This window comes from Rhinichthys klamathensis, unplaced genomic scaffold, assembly GCF_029890125.1.
Source record: "Rhinichthys klamathensis goyatoka isolate OS25496 unplaced genomic scaffold, OSU_Roscu_1.1 h1tg000601l_1, whole genome shotgun sequence".
NCBI lineage: Eukaryota > Metazoa > Chordata > Actinopteri > Cypriniformes > Leuciscidae > Rhinichthys > Rhinichthys klamathensis.
This window is the reverse complement of record NW_026607056.1, coordinates 137,029-151,384: the sequence shown is the minus strand read 5'-3', so window position 1 is coordinate 151,384 and position 14,356 is coordinate 137,029. Positions and strand designations below refer to the sequence as shown.

Here is a 14,356-nt window from a genome sequence, read left to right as displayed (position 1 = left end):
ACATGGGCTCTATGGACTTTTTTTGACCGCGTCTCGCTCTGAAAGCAAAAGTATGAAAAACCCTTTAGAAACACATTAAACAGTCAGTAAGAACAATTTAAGGGATAGTTTTGTCATTTACTCTCCCTCATGTTGTTAAAAACCTGTATACATTTTTTTTCTTCTGCTGAACACAAGGGAAGAAAAAAAATTTCCCATACTCTTCAAAATATCTTATTTTGTGCAACATGAGGCTGATAAATGATGACCAAATTTAAAAAAAAAAAAAATTGGGAAAAACGAACACACAGCTGAAATGATTTTCCCAAACGGGTGATTTACTAATGAAACTAAAGCAAATATAGTTTACCTAAGAAAGCTCAAGTAAACATAAATAAAATTCACCAATAATTCTCTAAATGTGCTAACTTTTTACTAGTGGTCATTGTTTTTAAAGCACCTGACAGGAGACACACAACAGATATTTCATCATGTCATCATTTCATCATATATTCATCAATAATATTAAACGTGCAGATCTGGAATGGAGGATTGTCTTTCTTTTATTTCTTTTTTTTAACGAATTCATTGGTTTGTCAAGACTAATTAGAATTTAAAATGTTACAAAAGTACACACCTTCTGTCTTTTCGAAACAGTTATTAAATACATATAAATCATTAAAAAAAAGAAATTTCCACATGATTCCAGTAAAGCTGAATCTGCATTTATATTTCCATGTAATATTCACCCCAGCATAAGCCTTGTTATGTTTCTAAAGCATTTACTAGATATTATATATGGAATAATTATATTCTTTGTATGGAAGATTATAAAATAATTGAAAATATTGAAACTTAAAACTTAAAAAAATATTGCGTTTCATGTCAGTTGTTACGATATTACGCATGTATTGTATCCATTTTATAATAAGACTATATAATATAATATAATCTGTAATATTTTGTTACCAGATTTTTTTATTTATTGTACTAAGGACAGTTACAATAATTTACAGTTGGTTAGTGGCCACTTACATGCCATCAGTTTACACGCAAACAGACAAAAAGACCAAATATGCTAGTTTGAGGTGAGTATGCATTTATTAGTCAACCGTCATCCTCCGAACGGTCTAACACACACTCCCATCTGTCCCCACATGGCACTCAAACGTCACACAGCATGACATGTTTGCATATAAAGATACATCTAGCCTTGATTTACTGATCTTGACTCCCCGGTGTCCTCCACTATGCTTCTGTGCACTTACCAATATGAGTTCATAAAAGAGCATTGATGTGTGTCTGTATATGCGTGTCATTAGAATTCTTTTTGTTTTTTTGTGTAGTGCTAGAGCACCACAAGTGGAAACTACGTGCAACCAGTGAAGGTTTTACAATTTGCCACACTGCACCTCATAAAGTGACTGCTGCTAGAATGATTGACGCGACTCCTCTGCTTCCTCACTCTGCACACTTTCCATTTCCTTCCGTTTTTTTCCATCAGGCATTAATGTTGGATTCTGCGGATGGACTGGATCTGAGGGGTCTGGCAGTGGGAGCCCCAGTCCTTCCAGTGCTGGTAGTCTCCGCTGTGCTTGTCACACTCCATAACGTACTGCTGTCCTCGATAGCCAGGGTACTCGTAACACACAAAGCTGCAGGGAAATAGAGGATGTGAGACAGATGGAGTGGTCAAAAACAAAATGAAGCAAGGAAATGAGATGCAGCGACTGGCTGCATAAAATATGACAAGCTGTTTGGAGAGGGAATGTATAAAAAGTGTTTTAATAGAAGAAGAGTATCTTGAAGCAAATTCAGCTGGATTCTAATGTGCATTAGAATTTTTATATTAGAGCTGGGCATTGACACAAATTGTACGATTCGATTTGGATTCACAAGCTTGCGATTCGGTACCATTTTTGATATAGATTAATTGGGGCCTACCAGGTACAGTACTTGGCATAATTTATAAACTATTATCACTGGCTTCCGGTAACGCCCAACCGTGCGTTCACGAGAGAGTCTAGTTTCCGGTGTAAGTGTAAGCTTAGGTGAGAATAGACACCTCTCGCGATTCAAACAAACAGGGCTGGGAAAAACTCAAGCTCCGACGACATTTCTCTTTAAAAATTCTCGTTTTAAACTTCTAATTCGTGATCGGTGTTTCGGTTTGCTCTATCCTCTGCACTTCCACGTTCGTCAATATGTCCTGCATCGGGTCAGAGGTCACTCTTCCGCCGGAACTAGACTTGTATACGGCCGTTACCGGAAGCCATTGACAACAGTTTATAAAGTTTATAAATATTCATATTTTTCTTACAAAAACGCACTGCTTTGCTTCAGAAGGCCTTTATTAACCCCCTGGAGCCGTATGGATTACTTTTATGATGGATGGATGGATGGATACGCTTTTTTGGGCTTCAAAATCTCAGTTACTATTCACTCCCATTATAAAGCTTGGAAGAGCCAGGCTATTTTTTTATGTAACTCTGATTGTGTTTGGCTGAAAGAAGAAAGTCATGTACACCTAGGATGACTTCAGGGTGAGTAAATCATGGGATCATTTTTGGGTGAACTATCCCTTTAAGTCGAAATACAATGAATATGCAACATAGTGCATATATTTATCAAAACTCTAAGTTCTAGCTATAACACGTTTTTGGACATTGAATGGCTTTTCTGAGGTAAATGTAGCATTACGTGACATTGTTTACAAGCTGTTTTATTGACGTCTCTCCGCGGTTGAAACGCTGATTGAGCGATTACATCAGACAAAATACAGATTTAGTTGGACTGTATCTTTTTAACATTCCTTCTGATGTTCATTCATGTTTATTTCATGCTGTAACTAATAGTAAAGTCGGTTCACATGCAGCTTCGCTTGAACTGAAGGTGCCATATAATCTGTCGCGCCACATGAAAGAGCGCCAAAAAAGTATTTATTGTTTGAATTATGTAATAAAATTGACAGAACCTGAAAACTGAGATGTTTCATATCAGAAGTAACAAAGCACAAAGCCTATTGTGATTTATTAGATGGGAGGCGCGCTACAAAGTTTGCTTCATTCATCAACTGAAAGCAGCTTAGACTGAAAGACCGATTCTTGGGATTTAAGAATCGATTAAAATTGAGAAATCAATATTCTTCACCCAGCCCTATGTAATGAGTAAAAATAATCATAATTAGACTTTTGCTTGGAAATTCGCCATGTGAAAACAAAACTAAAATTATCACTGTGTTAAATGATCGGTTTCTGTGATGATGTGCACCGAAAGGTTGACATAACATCATTACATAACATATGAGGCGGTCACAGATAATGTATTGCTGTGATGCATGATCTCTTATCTGACGATATGTTGCACTGGACTGTTTTGTGAAAGTAAAATCATTTACACTTCACAAGTACAAGGACTGGATTCTATGGAATGTGAGCCAATGACGCTGGTCTCGCCTGTGTGTATGTGTTTTGTCAGCGCAGCTGTTGAGCATGAGAAATGTTCAGGAGAACAGTAGTTTGGCACTAATGGTGTTTTGTTGAGTGTTACTCACGCGCCACACTGCACATGCATGGAGCCCACTTGCTTGTCGCACCAGCCCATGGCCTGTAGAGACGGGTAATCGTCACACAGCTCTACATTGCGGCCCAGGAAGTTGTCCTTCTCATAGATGACCATGCGACTGCTCTGGTGGACCTACAAATGGAGAGAGAGATTGGAAGGAAATGGGGGGGAAAGCTTTAAAGAGATGGTTTTGATGAGAGACACCTGTTTGTTTGAATGTAGTCGAGCACTTCAAAACCATCTAAAACAGGGGTGTCCAACCAATCTCAGTCCTGGAGGGCCCACTTTCCTGCAGAGTTCAAATACGGTTTCTAACGTGTTCTGATTTTGATTTTCAGTTGCTAAGGTTTTTTGCCTGTTGCTACGTGGTTGCTTATCCAAGAAAGTCGGCTCAGCTCTGTCTTTCATTTTTGAGCCTATGAGATTTTCTCTTTTCGTTTTATTGTCAGTCAGGAAAAGCTCAGTCAAATTGCTTAGAAAAGTTTGAGAATAAAAGTTGAAGGCATCAGTATGCGCTCACACACTCACAGCGCTGCAGATGGGGCGCAGGGACATCATCCTTTCCACATGGTAGCTCAGACTGCCGCTGTAGGCATCCCAATGGGGATATTCTCCTTTTTCCAGGACAAACTGCTGCCCCTGGAAGTCGTGGTGCTCGTATCCCACCCAGCTGCATAGAATTAAAGAGAATTAAAACATTTACACTACTGGTCAAAAGTTTGGAATAATTAAGATATTTTTTAACGTTGCCTCTTCTGCTCACCAAGGCTGCTTTTATTTGATTAAAAACACAGTAAAAACTGTAATATAGTAAAATATTATTCCTATTTAAAAGAAGTGTTTAGTATTTTATTATATTTTAAAATGTAATTTATTCCTGTGATGGCAAAGTTGAATTTTCAGCATCATTACTCCAGTCTTCAGTGTCACATGATCCTTCAGAGATCATTCTAATATGCTGATTTGCTGCTCAAGAAACATTTATTATTATTGTCAATGTTGAAAACAGTTTTTGCTTTGTAGAAACAATGATACAATACCATATATAAAAATACATAACTATTCCAAACTTTTGACTGGTAGTGTATAAAGTACTTACAATCGGTTTGGAGGAATATATGATGTTTTGTTTTCAATAAAAACTAAATTTAAGGTATTTAGCTTATATAATAAGCTAGTCTTTTTTTGCTTTGTTAACTAGCCTTTAACTTGAATTAAGTTAAGTAAATTATTCTCCTAAAGGAAGCATGACAAAGACATGCCTGAAACTACACAGGTAATCTTGAAATACGGCAGCTCAGTCATTCTCATATTTTATTATTTCCCAAATCATCATCACATTTTACAAATCATCTCAGGACGAAACACTTAAAAGCTTTCAGACACATCTAAAATCGTAATTTCCTTACTAACTGGCAAGATTTTGCAATCATTAACACAGAGTGGGCGACTCACGCGCCGCTCTCCACACGGATAGAGCGGATGTTGTCAAACCCACGCTCCTGGATGTTTCGGCACTCTGAGGTGAGTTCCTGACACTTGCCTTGGAAATGCTCCTGCTCGAACACGGTCACCTGACAAACACACATGCACATGCCACAGTTCCATCTAATTTGGAAAAACTCTCTCTCCTACATACAAAACCACATGCCTCCACTCCTTTCATTATGTCCTCTATCTGTTGAACAATACAGAATTCTACACATCTTGGACAAGAAGAAGCAGCAGCAGCATCAACCATTCACAAAGCCTTCATCTATGCAGTCTCAAAATCAATACCTAAGCAGAAGCCGCCTTTGTTGAATCATTGATGGCTTGGCGCCTTGTTTCTCACTCTCAGACAAAGAATCAATACTTTGTTACTCATTCTTTCATTGTGCTTCTTACATTAGAGAAAGTGTGGAAAGGGTTTTACCTTAAAGCAAGGAGCCATGTCTATCCCAGACGTTGATGGGTTTGTTTGGATCTTAGTTACTTTGTGCATCTTCTTTCCTACACAAGAGGGAAGGCTGGAAACTTCTTCAGATGTATTTTACTATAAAACAAACTTTGGGACATGCACAGTTGTTACATACTGGCATATTGTATGAATGACATGCATTTGTGCATTTTAGACAATTCATATAAGGACTGCTAATGGATCCCTATTGGTTTCCAAGTATTTATAATTTTTATAATATTTATGTATAATTTTACATTGATACATTTCTATTACACAGCTCTCCAGAATACTTGATTCCGATAAGGATTTCATCTCTCTTGTATCACTTTTGTGCAAACTTTTTGCAGTGAAAATTTGGCAATATATTGCTAACGTTATATGCTCAGCACTTCCCAGGAAAGAATAGGGAAGGTAATCATTCGGAAGAATAACCAGTGAAAAACACAAATTTGAGTTCTGTGAAAGAGGAGACATGTTACATTATAGAACAATATTTTAGTGAACTTGTCCATAGAAAACATTACTTGGATTGCAGAGTAATTAAAGCCTGTTACTTAAATAATATATTGCATTTATGTAATATTGCAATAGTAAAGGCTACAGTATGTTCCAGCATTCTTTGCTTGGATGATTGTTTTCTGCATTGTGCACTTTTCTTAGCGGAACTTATAGGCCTACTGTATGTGTAGGCAATAGGCATGTATAAAGAACATCAAATGACAACTCATTTGATGTTGGCAATAGGTTATTTAATTTAAGGCAATATCCCAAACACAACATTCAAGCTGACCAAGTTTGACTAGGCACTTAAAGGGATACTACACCCAAAAATGAAAATTCTGTCATCATTTACTCACCCTCATGTTGTTGCAAACCTGTGTGAGTTTCTTTCTTCTGCTGAACACAAAGGAAGATATTTTGAAGAACGATTGGAACCAAACAGTTCTTTGGCACCATTGACTTCCATAGATAGTAGAAAAAAAAATTACTATGGAAGTCAATGGTGCCCCACAACTGTTTGGTTCCAATCGTTCTACAAAATATCTTCCTTTGTGTTCAGCAGAAGAAAGGAAATCATACAGGTTTGCAACAACTTGAGGGTGAGTAAATGATGACAGAATTTTCATCTTTGGGTGAAGTATGCCTTTAATAGTTCTAATAATAGCTATTAGTTTAAGTTAGGCCTAAAACACGGATTCAATCTATTACTCTAGATTTATCTTACCTGAATCTCCACCTGTCCTACTTTACAGTGATGCTTGTCAGTCCCGTTTGGCGAGGAGTTTTATGATTATTTGGCGCTTCTATTTTATAGCGACCATCACAGCTGGGTGCACGTCGCGACTCTGAAACTGATGGAAGGACCAGTAAGGGTGTGTGTGTCTGTGTGTGTGTGTGTTTGGGTCTGTTTATGAGATCATTCTCTTTATTGTAAGTCCAGGGTAGTGGAGCATTTCGCGCCGTCAGCGCATTGGATTTGATGAAGCCGTGAGTGAGTTAGCGCGCGCGCGCGCCCGCGGTGCGCGTGCATGCAGACACATTGAACCGCACAATGGAGCTCAAGCGGCAGTATTCCTATCGGTCAGCACTGTGCATCGTATGGTACACAATAAGCGGCCTATAGGTGGAGAATACAGGGATTTGACCAACTGCATGGGTGGATGTCCTCTCTTTCAAACCTCCCAGAAACATATCTGTTTTGCTTCTGTCTTACGACAGCTTAATCTTCAGAAAGCTTAAATTCATAATTTAACAGGTGTAACTATATTTGGGAATAGTCATACCCACAATACTGATTTATGCAGGTTAAGTTTTTTATTAAGTTTTGGAATTGTTTTTCTTTTCTTTTTCTATATTCTGTATAAGACATCAATCCTATTCAATAATAGTAGGCTAAGCAATTTAGTAGTAATTTCACTTAAGAAATTGAACTTTTTCAAATCTTAAGTAAAAATGAAGATAGGAAGTTTCTGTAATTCAGACAGATCTTTCCCTTTATAATCAAGTTTACTAGTCTGAATTCGTCAGAATGTCTTTATCCAGACTGTAGGATGTAGCCTAGTGTCGGTAACAAGTGTAACATTATCCCTGCTCATGACTGTCCACATCTTATATGACCCACAGAAGTGTTAAGGTGATATGTGGTTCAGAAATATTAGCTTAATATTACTGAATATATGCAGTTTATAATGCATAGTTACTATTAAAAAACATAGTAAGTGAAACAGCAGGCATTATGGACCTCACACGGTGTTGCATAATTCAGCAAGTTATCATCTTGGAAAGGCAGATATTGACATTTTGTGGCTGTGTATAAAAGTATGTACAGTACTCCACATAGGATTTTTGTAACATGCTTTTAAGCTGCAATTATTAGGGTAACAGTATCACTCAACCATGAAACTTCCATTTTAATTGGTGTAGTTTTGCTGGCATATTACTAAAAAAATCACAGTTTGCAGCACGGTTGCCAGAGCTTTAACACAACATATGGACTGCATACGCAGGTTAATGTACTTGAGACAAATACTTTAATTGGCATCAAAAATATCTGAAGATATGAAAAATAAATTCAGTAAATTCAGTGTATGTTTGGAAATTCGCCAAGTCTTCAATTTGGTGCCTGAAGGTTTGGCTCGGGTGTTCCATTACATTGACAAATGCAATTTTGTTCTGTCAGTTTTAACACAACATACTGTAAGTGTACTGTGGCTGAAGGCTAATGCAGTTTGCAAATGAGACAAAACCATAATGAACCTCTGGCACCAGTTGAATTAGTCTTTTATGAAAAATATCATAGCATTATCCAACGTAAAAGAGTGGAATATATGCCAATCTAAGCCTATGTGAGAGTTTGGCTATGGTGTTCATCACCATCAAATGTGATTTTTCCTTTGGTTTACTTTCATCAGGTTTTATGTACGTCATTTCACAGTCTGGAATTTGTCCTGTGAAGGTGTCCAACAGCTTAATTTTGTAGTCACCTTGTAAAGTTTCAGAACTGGACACACACCGACACAAGAAGTATTTTTTTAACTGTGGAAGCTCACCTTGAGTTTAAGAAAGAAGTATAGTACTCCTCTCTCCTCTTTCTGTCTGTCTCTGTCTCTGTCTCTCTCTCTGTTTGATGATGGGGTGATTCTTTTCTGTGTGTGGGTTGGTGAGCTCAGCGAGTTTGTTTCTGTGGGCCTAATCCCCCCATGCTAGGCGCCAGCCTATAAAAGGGACACATGTTTGCTTTCAGTACACACACTGACACACTGATTGAGACAGACAGCGGCTACTGACTAACACACAGGTAAGAGACTGGGGTCTGTGAGCAAAAACAAACTTAGAGAAAGGCATTCCCATATTTCATTTGGTTGAAGTCTACAGCAAAGAAACTCCAGCTTGTGTAAGAATATCTCGAACAGCTTTGACACATTAGTCACCGGTAGAAAGCAATTAAAATGTAATCCTTTTTTGAGCATAGCACTTTATACATTGTCAGGGTGAACTGTAACTGATTAGTCATAACAGAAAAATTGATATAGAAAAGAAAAAAAAGCTCTGTATATGTTGTGAATATGAAAGAGTGAGAGAGAGAGAGAGAGAGAGAGAGAGAGAGAGAGAGAGAGAGAGAGAGAGAGAGAGAGAGAGAGAGAGAGAGAGAGAGAGAGAGAGAGAGAGAGAGAGAGAGAGAGAGAGAGAGAGAGAGAATGTGAAATTAAATGAAAAAGTAGTTTATAAAAAAAAGGCAGTACCAAATGATGAGTTTTATTTTATTTATATATTAAATTACCGTTAATTACTTACTGGGGTGGATGTTGATTTAATTAAACGGGTTTATGTATAAAGCCTTGTGAAAATCTGGGGCCATGTTAATTAAATATCTTACACAAATATTTTATAGAAAAGGCAAGAATTATATCAGTCAATATTTCATCAGTATTTCATCAGATACCTTAGAAGTCCTATTCCATGTTTCAGTTTTAATATTCGGCTTGAACGACATTATAATATAGCATTTTGGCATATATTTCTAAATTAGTAATCTCAGGCAAATTATGTTACGTATGAGCATTGCACATCTATAACACTTTTGTGAAAGTGTTTCAAAGTGAGTGGGTGAAGAATTGATCCAGGGGCTATAAATGTACTCGAATGGGATTCGTTAATTGCTTCGAGCAATATTTAGCACTTGACATCACTATATGTCCAACAATAGATATTTCCAGCAAGGAGGCTGCAAATTATTTACATTTCTCCACTCGTACATATGCTCTCTTATCGTAGTCATCATGTCCACTGGTGGAGAGAAGTCCAAGCCCGCCTCACAGCCTGATGGAAAGGCTGCTCAGACTCAAAAGAGAACCGAGATGGGTGTGGGGAACTACAAGGTATGTATCGGTACCATATTTACAGATGCATAAAGGTTGCATGTGAAATTGCAAACGTGAATGATGGGAAACTGCTGAGCAAAATTCAGTTTCCATAGAAATAGATGTGGGTGTTGTATGTATGCAGTATTTTAAGCTAAGCTAAACTAAAACGATCAACTTTAATTTATAGTTGCATACCAAGCAAAAATGACCTGGTTGTCTCCTCTCTTTCTTCTCGTTCAGATGTATGTGTTTGATCAGGAGAACTTCCAGGGCCGCATGATCGAGATCTCCAACGAGTGCATGAACGTGTGTGAAATGGGCATGGATAGAGTGCGTTCCCTCCGCGTGGAGTGTGGCCCGTGAGTGTTTCTGTGATACATATAAGTGACTTACCAATAGTTCTGTATTTGAACACTTCCTCCATTCTCTCTGTCCTTCTTTCTCTTCTTTAGTTGGGTGGGTTGGGAACAGATGAACTTCTGCGGAGAGATGTACATCTTGGAGAAGGGTGAGTACCCCCGTTGGGACTGCTGGAGCAACTGCCACAGGAATGACTACCTGCTGTCCTTCAGACCTGTCAAAATGGTATTCATCCCTTATATTCATTATACATGTGTATGAATGTTTTAATTTAGTTGATTTTTGCAAAATCGCCAAAACATTATTCAGTTTGTTTCATTGAGCCATTGCAATACAAGTTTGATCCCATCCCTATTCTGTTCCTGTCCAAAAAGGCTAAAGGTAAACTGAAAAAAAATATATATTTTTTTAAAATCCATATTCATGGATGTATTCGCTGCCACACTGAGTTGCAGGAAATGCAAATTTGAATCTTGAATCTGGCTCCCAACATTTCCTAATTCCATCACACTTTTCTCTAATCATTTCCTGTCCTATCTCACACACACTGAATCCATAAAAGTGGCAAAAAGGCCAAAAATATTTAAATCCATATTCATTGATGTATTCACTGACACACTGAGCAATGGCGCTTGCTTTTGCAGGGAACGCAAGTTTGAATCTGGCTCCCAACATTTCCTAATCTCTTCCCACTCTTCATGTCCCATATCACTCACTATATTCATCAAATTTAATAATAATTTTTGAATCCATATTTATTTATTAATAAATATTATACCTTAAACTCCTTGTTTGTGCTCCTCACAGGACCCAGAAAAGCATAAGATCTGTCTGTTTGAAGTTGGTGAGTTCAAGGGCCGTAAAATGGAGATTATGGATGACGATGTGCCCAGTATGTACACCTTCGGCTTTACCGACCGCGTTGGCAGCATCATGGTCAGCTGTGGCACGTAAGTGTTCTCGCATCGAAGAAATCTGAGTGCAAGTAGACTGTGATATCTGAACATAAAAAATAGATCTGATAAGAGAAATGTGAAGTCTGTGATCTTTAAGTCATACACTCACCCTAAATCCACTGAGTTTAAAGCAGAATTCTGTTAGGACCACTATCTTCAAATGCGATTGACATTAGCATACAGTTAGGATTGGCGGTATGGTTCTGTTCTGGGCGAGAACTCCCTGCGCAACCATGCAGCCTAGCATGGATAAGAGCAGGGAGAGCAGCAATAACCCCCCTTAGGGTAAACAGAACAGAACCAACATGAATGAATGCAGATATCATTAATTCAAGATTTAAAGTAAAACAGAACTGAAGCTACGCTCGATGTTTGTAGTTTTTTATTTATTTATGTTAAAACACTTTCTCCTAGCCCTTAAAATGTGTATAAAATGTGGCACTATCAAAAAAACTTTTGGCGGGACCAAACCCAACATCACAGGAAAACATAACTATTTTACGACGTGGCAATTTCGTATGAAAACGTGTGATTTTAAAAGCCCACCACTAAACATAACTGTCACTGGGGCGTAAGCAGATCATACGTATCAACCATTAGTTTACCAAAAAAATTAAATACTTATCAACTGCCATGAGATTGTTTTGCTGGGAATATCGAGCCCGATCTCATGAAAGTGCGTATCTATACCACGAATGTCATTTCTCGTGCCATTTATACGCCAAAAATGTTTTTTGCGTCTATATGATACGCAGTTTTCGCGTGCATATGATACGCACTTTATGGCGTGTAATATGCACGCACACCCCACCCCCCTCCCCCCTAAACCTACCCAAGGGGTTTTCAGTGCGTAGCATATGCACGCAAAAACCATTTTTGGCGTATAAATGGCACGAGAAATGACATTCGTGGTATAGATACGCACTTTCATGAGACTGTGTTGGAATATCTGTTTGTAATAGCAGGCTTTCCGGAAACCTGTTTGAAAACAGTCATTACTTTGGCCTTGCATTACACAAATCAGCTTTATAGTTACGCCCAGGGCCGTCGCTAGTGGGGTGAAAGGTGGTGACAATTACAGGGGCCCCCGCTGCCCAGGGGGCCCCACAAAATCCAGCAGTTATACTATTTAGGCCCCTGTTGTATGAATAATTCTAATATTTATATTAGTTGTATGCCTGAGATTTAAATGAAAACCACAAAAACGTGCAATTTGGGTAAATATTTTTCCAAATATCTGCTTCTCTTACCTCCATAAAAATGGTTTAGTCCGACCTAAAGTATTTATTAATTATTCAGTCAGAGTCAGTGACAAACATCAGATGGACCCAATAAAATTGTAAGTCCCACCCCAGCTCGTGAACAGAACCAATCAGAGTTGAGGCGGCAGCCTGAAGTTAACGATGAACTTGGTGGAAGAGCAGAAGACTAACTGACTGAAAAATGTCGGGGAAAAGAAAACATAAATCAGGGAACAAGAAATGCCAGGAAAAGACGGAGAGGGAGGCAAGGAGAGTGGTTGTATCCCAGTCGATCAAGACGTTCTTAAAGACCGGTTATATATTGTTATTTCGCTGGGAATTAGAAAACTTCCGTCTACAGTCTGCCGTGTACAGTCATTTTTTATTATCGGTGCGCGCCACAATAGACCGAATGATTACGTGGTCTAAATTCCTGTATTTTTACACTATTGTAAATAGAGTTTAAAAAAAATTACACGAGTCACGACGCATTGCATTATGCATCTGACCTGCCGGCTGATGATATTTAAAACATCGAGAAAACACGAATACAACACACTGCACTTGGATGAATAAATGTATTCGCTTTATTTAATAATATTACCAGTTCCATATTATCTTTATTAAAAAATAAGACAATGAATGGTTTATTTTTTTAATTAGACTGCATTCTTGTCAATTTCTAAATGTTTACTTTTTGATTCATGAATTATAACAGACTGATGGGGGGGGGTTACTTTTTAATAATTGGTTTTATTATTATTTGACAATTTCTTGCTTTTTGTTAGTTTTTATTAGTTGTAATTTTTATATAAACATTTAACTTTTAAAATAAAGGTTTTACAACAACATCACGATCTTCTGTTATATGTGGGCCTCCATGTTCATCTATTGTACAGTATATGATATTGGTGGAGGGTGGTGGGGGCCCACATCAATATTTTTTCAGGGGGCCCCGAATCCTCTAGCTACGGCCCTGGTTACGCCACCTAGATAAACTAATTGTGTTAATACTTCTAATATTTCAAACATTAAAATAGGAATTAAATCATTTCCAGTGTGATCAGTTTTCCAATATATAACTAATTGATAAGAGGCTCTTCTCTATTCTGAATTCTGTTCTTCACTTTTATTTATTCTCTATGTTTGTGGTGTCTGTTTCCTCTCACCTCTTGTTTCAGTTGGGTGGGTTACCAGTATCCTGGTTACCGTGGCAGCCAATACCTGCTGGAGAAGGGTGAATACCGTCACTTTAATGAGTTTGGCGCTCGTCATCCCCAAATGCAGTCTGTCAGGCGCATCCGTGACATGCAGTGGCACCCAGACGGCTGTTACACTATGGCCACCAAGTGAGGGCTAGGGAGGACGAGAAAGAGAGGGAACAGGGGAGAGAGAAAGAGAGGAGGAGGAGAAGATGAAGGAGGTGGAGGGGGGAGGGCCAGGAAGGAGAGGAGGAGCGCACCACCCGTATGAGTCATCCTGGCAAGGGAAAGAAGGAGAGAGGGCTTTGCAAGGAAAAAAAGTGACAATAGAAAATGTGGCTGCTGATATCAGATGATCTTTCCGAGCCCTCTTTATTCTCTCTCCACTCTTCACGTCTTCTCCCATCTTCTTCATTCTTCCCTCTTCCTCCTCTTCCTCATCCTCCATTCACTTTTCCCCGGAGGAAATCAGTCCATCACAACGAGCCTTAACTGATGCCTGACTCGTGTGGGTCAGGGATATGATGATTGACATGGGTGGGTTGGGGGCGGGGCGGTGGGTGGCAGGGGGAGGGGTGTTTTGACCTAAAGGCCATGTAAAAACCTCCACATCCTTTTTGGAACGGTAATAAAAGTGACACCTGTGACTGTTGTTCCCTGATATCACTGCTGATTGTCTCTGCCCATGCAGGCATTCACCCTTTACCATCAATACATCAAATCACATTTCCACTCTGACTTAAACAAG

The 14,356-nt window shown here is 38.5% G+C and overlaps 2 protein-coding genes across 3 annotated transcripts; one reads left to right on the top strand and one right to left on the bottom strand.

Moving 5' to 3' along the window:
- Positions 1 to 1,236: 1,236 nt before the first annotated feature.
- Positions 1,237 to 6,874, bottom strand: cryba1l2 (crystallin, beta A1, like 2). Of its 2 annotated transcripts, none has more exons than XM_056240491.1 (6): positions 6,711 to 6,874; positions 5,459 to 5,535; positions 4,999 to 5,117; positions 4,072 to 4,213; positions 3,533 to 3,675; positions 1,237 to 1,634 (listed from the first exon to the last, which is right to left on the bottom strand). In XM_056240491.1, exons 2-6 carry the CDS (start codon positions 5,525 to 5,527, stop codon positions 1,487 to 1,489), a joined length of 621 nt encoding a protein of 206 aa, XP_056096466.1. In that variant the 5' UTR covers positions 5,528 to 5,535; positions 6,711 to 6,874; the 3' UTR covers positions 1,237 to 1,486. The 2 variants fall into 2 exon arrangements, with proteins under 2 accessions (XP_056096466.1, XP_056096465.1); XM_056240490.1 differs by having other exon boundaries at positions 5,459 to 5,578; positions 6,711 to 6,873.
- Positions 6,875 to 8,731: 1,857 nt separating this feature from the next.
- Positions 8,732 to 14,155, top strand: crybb1l2 (crystallin, beta B1, like 2). Its single transcript, XM_056240496.1, has 6 exons — positions 8,732 to 8,783; positions 9,761 to 9,864; positions 10,090 to 10,208; positions 10,302 to 10,434; positions 11,017 to 11,159; positions 13,588 to 14,155. Exons 2-6 carry the CDS (start codon positions 9,766 to 9,768, stop codon positions 13,757 to 13,759), a joined length of 666 nt encoding a protein of 221 aa, XP_056096471.1. The 5' UTR covers positions 8,732 to 8,783; positions 9,761 to 9,765; the 3' UTR covers positions 13,760 to 14,155.
- The last annotated feature ends 201 nt before the right edge of the window (positions 14,156 to 14,356 follow it).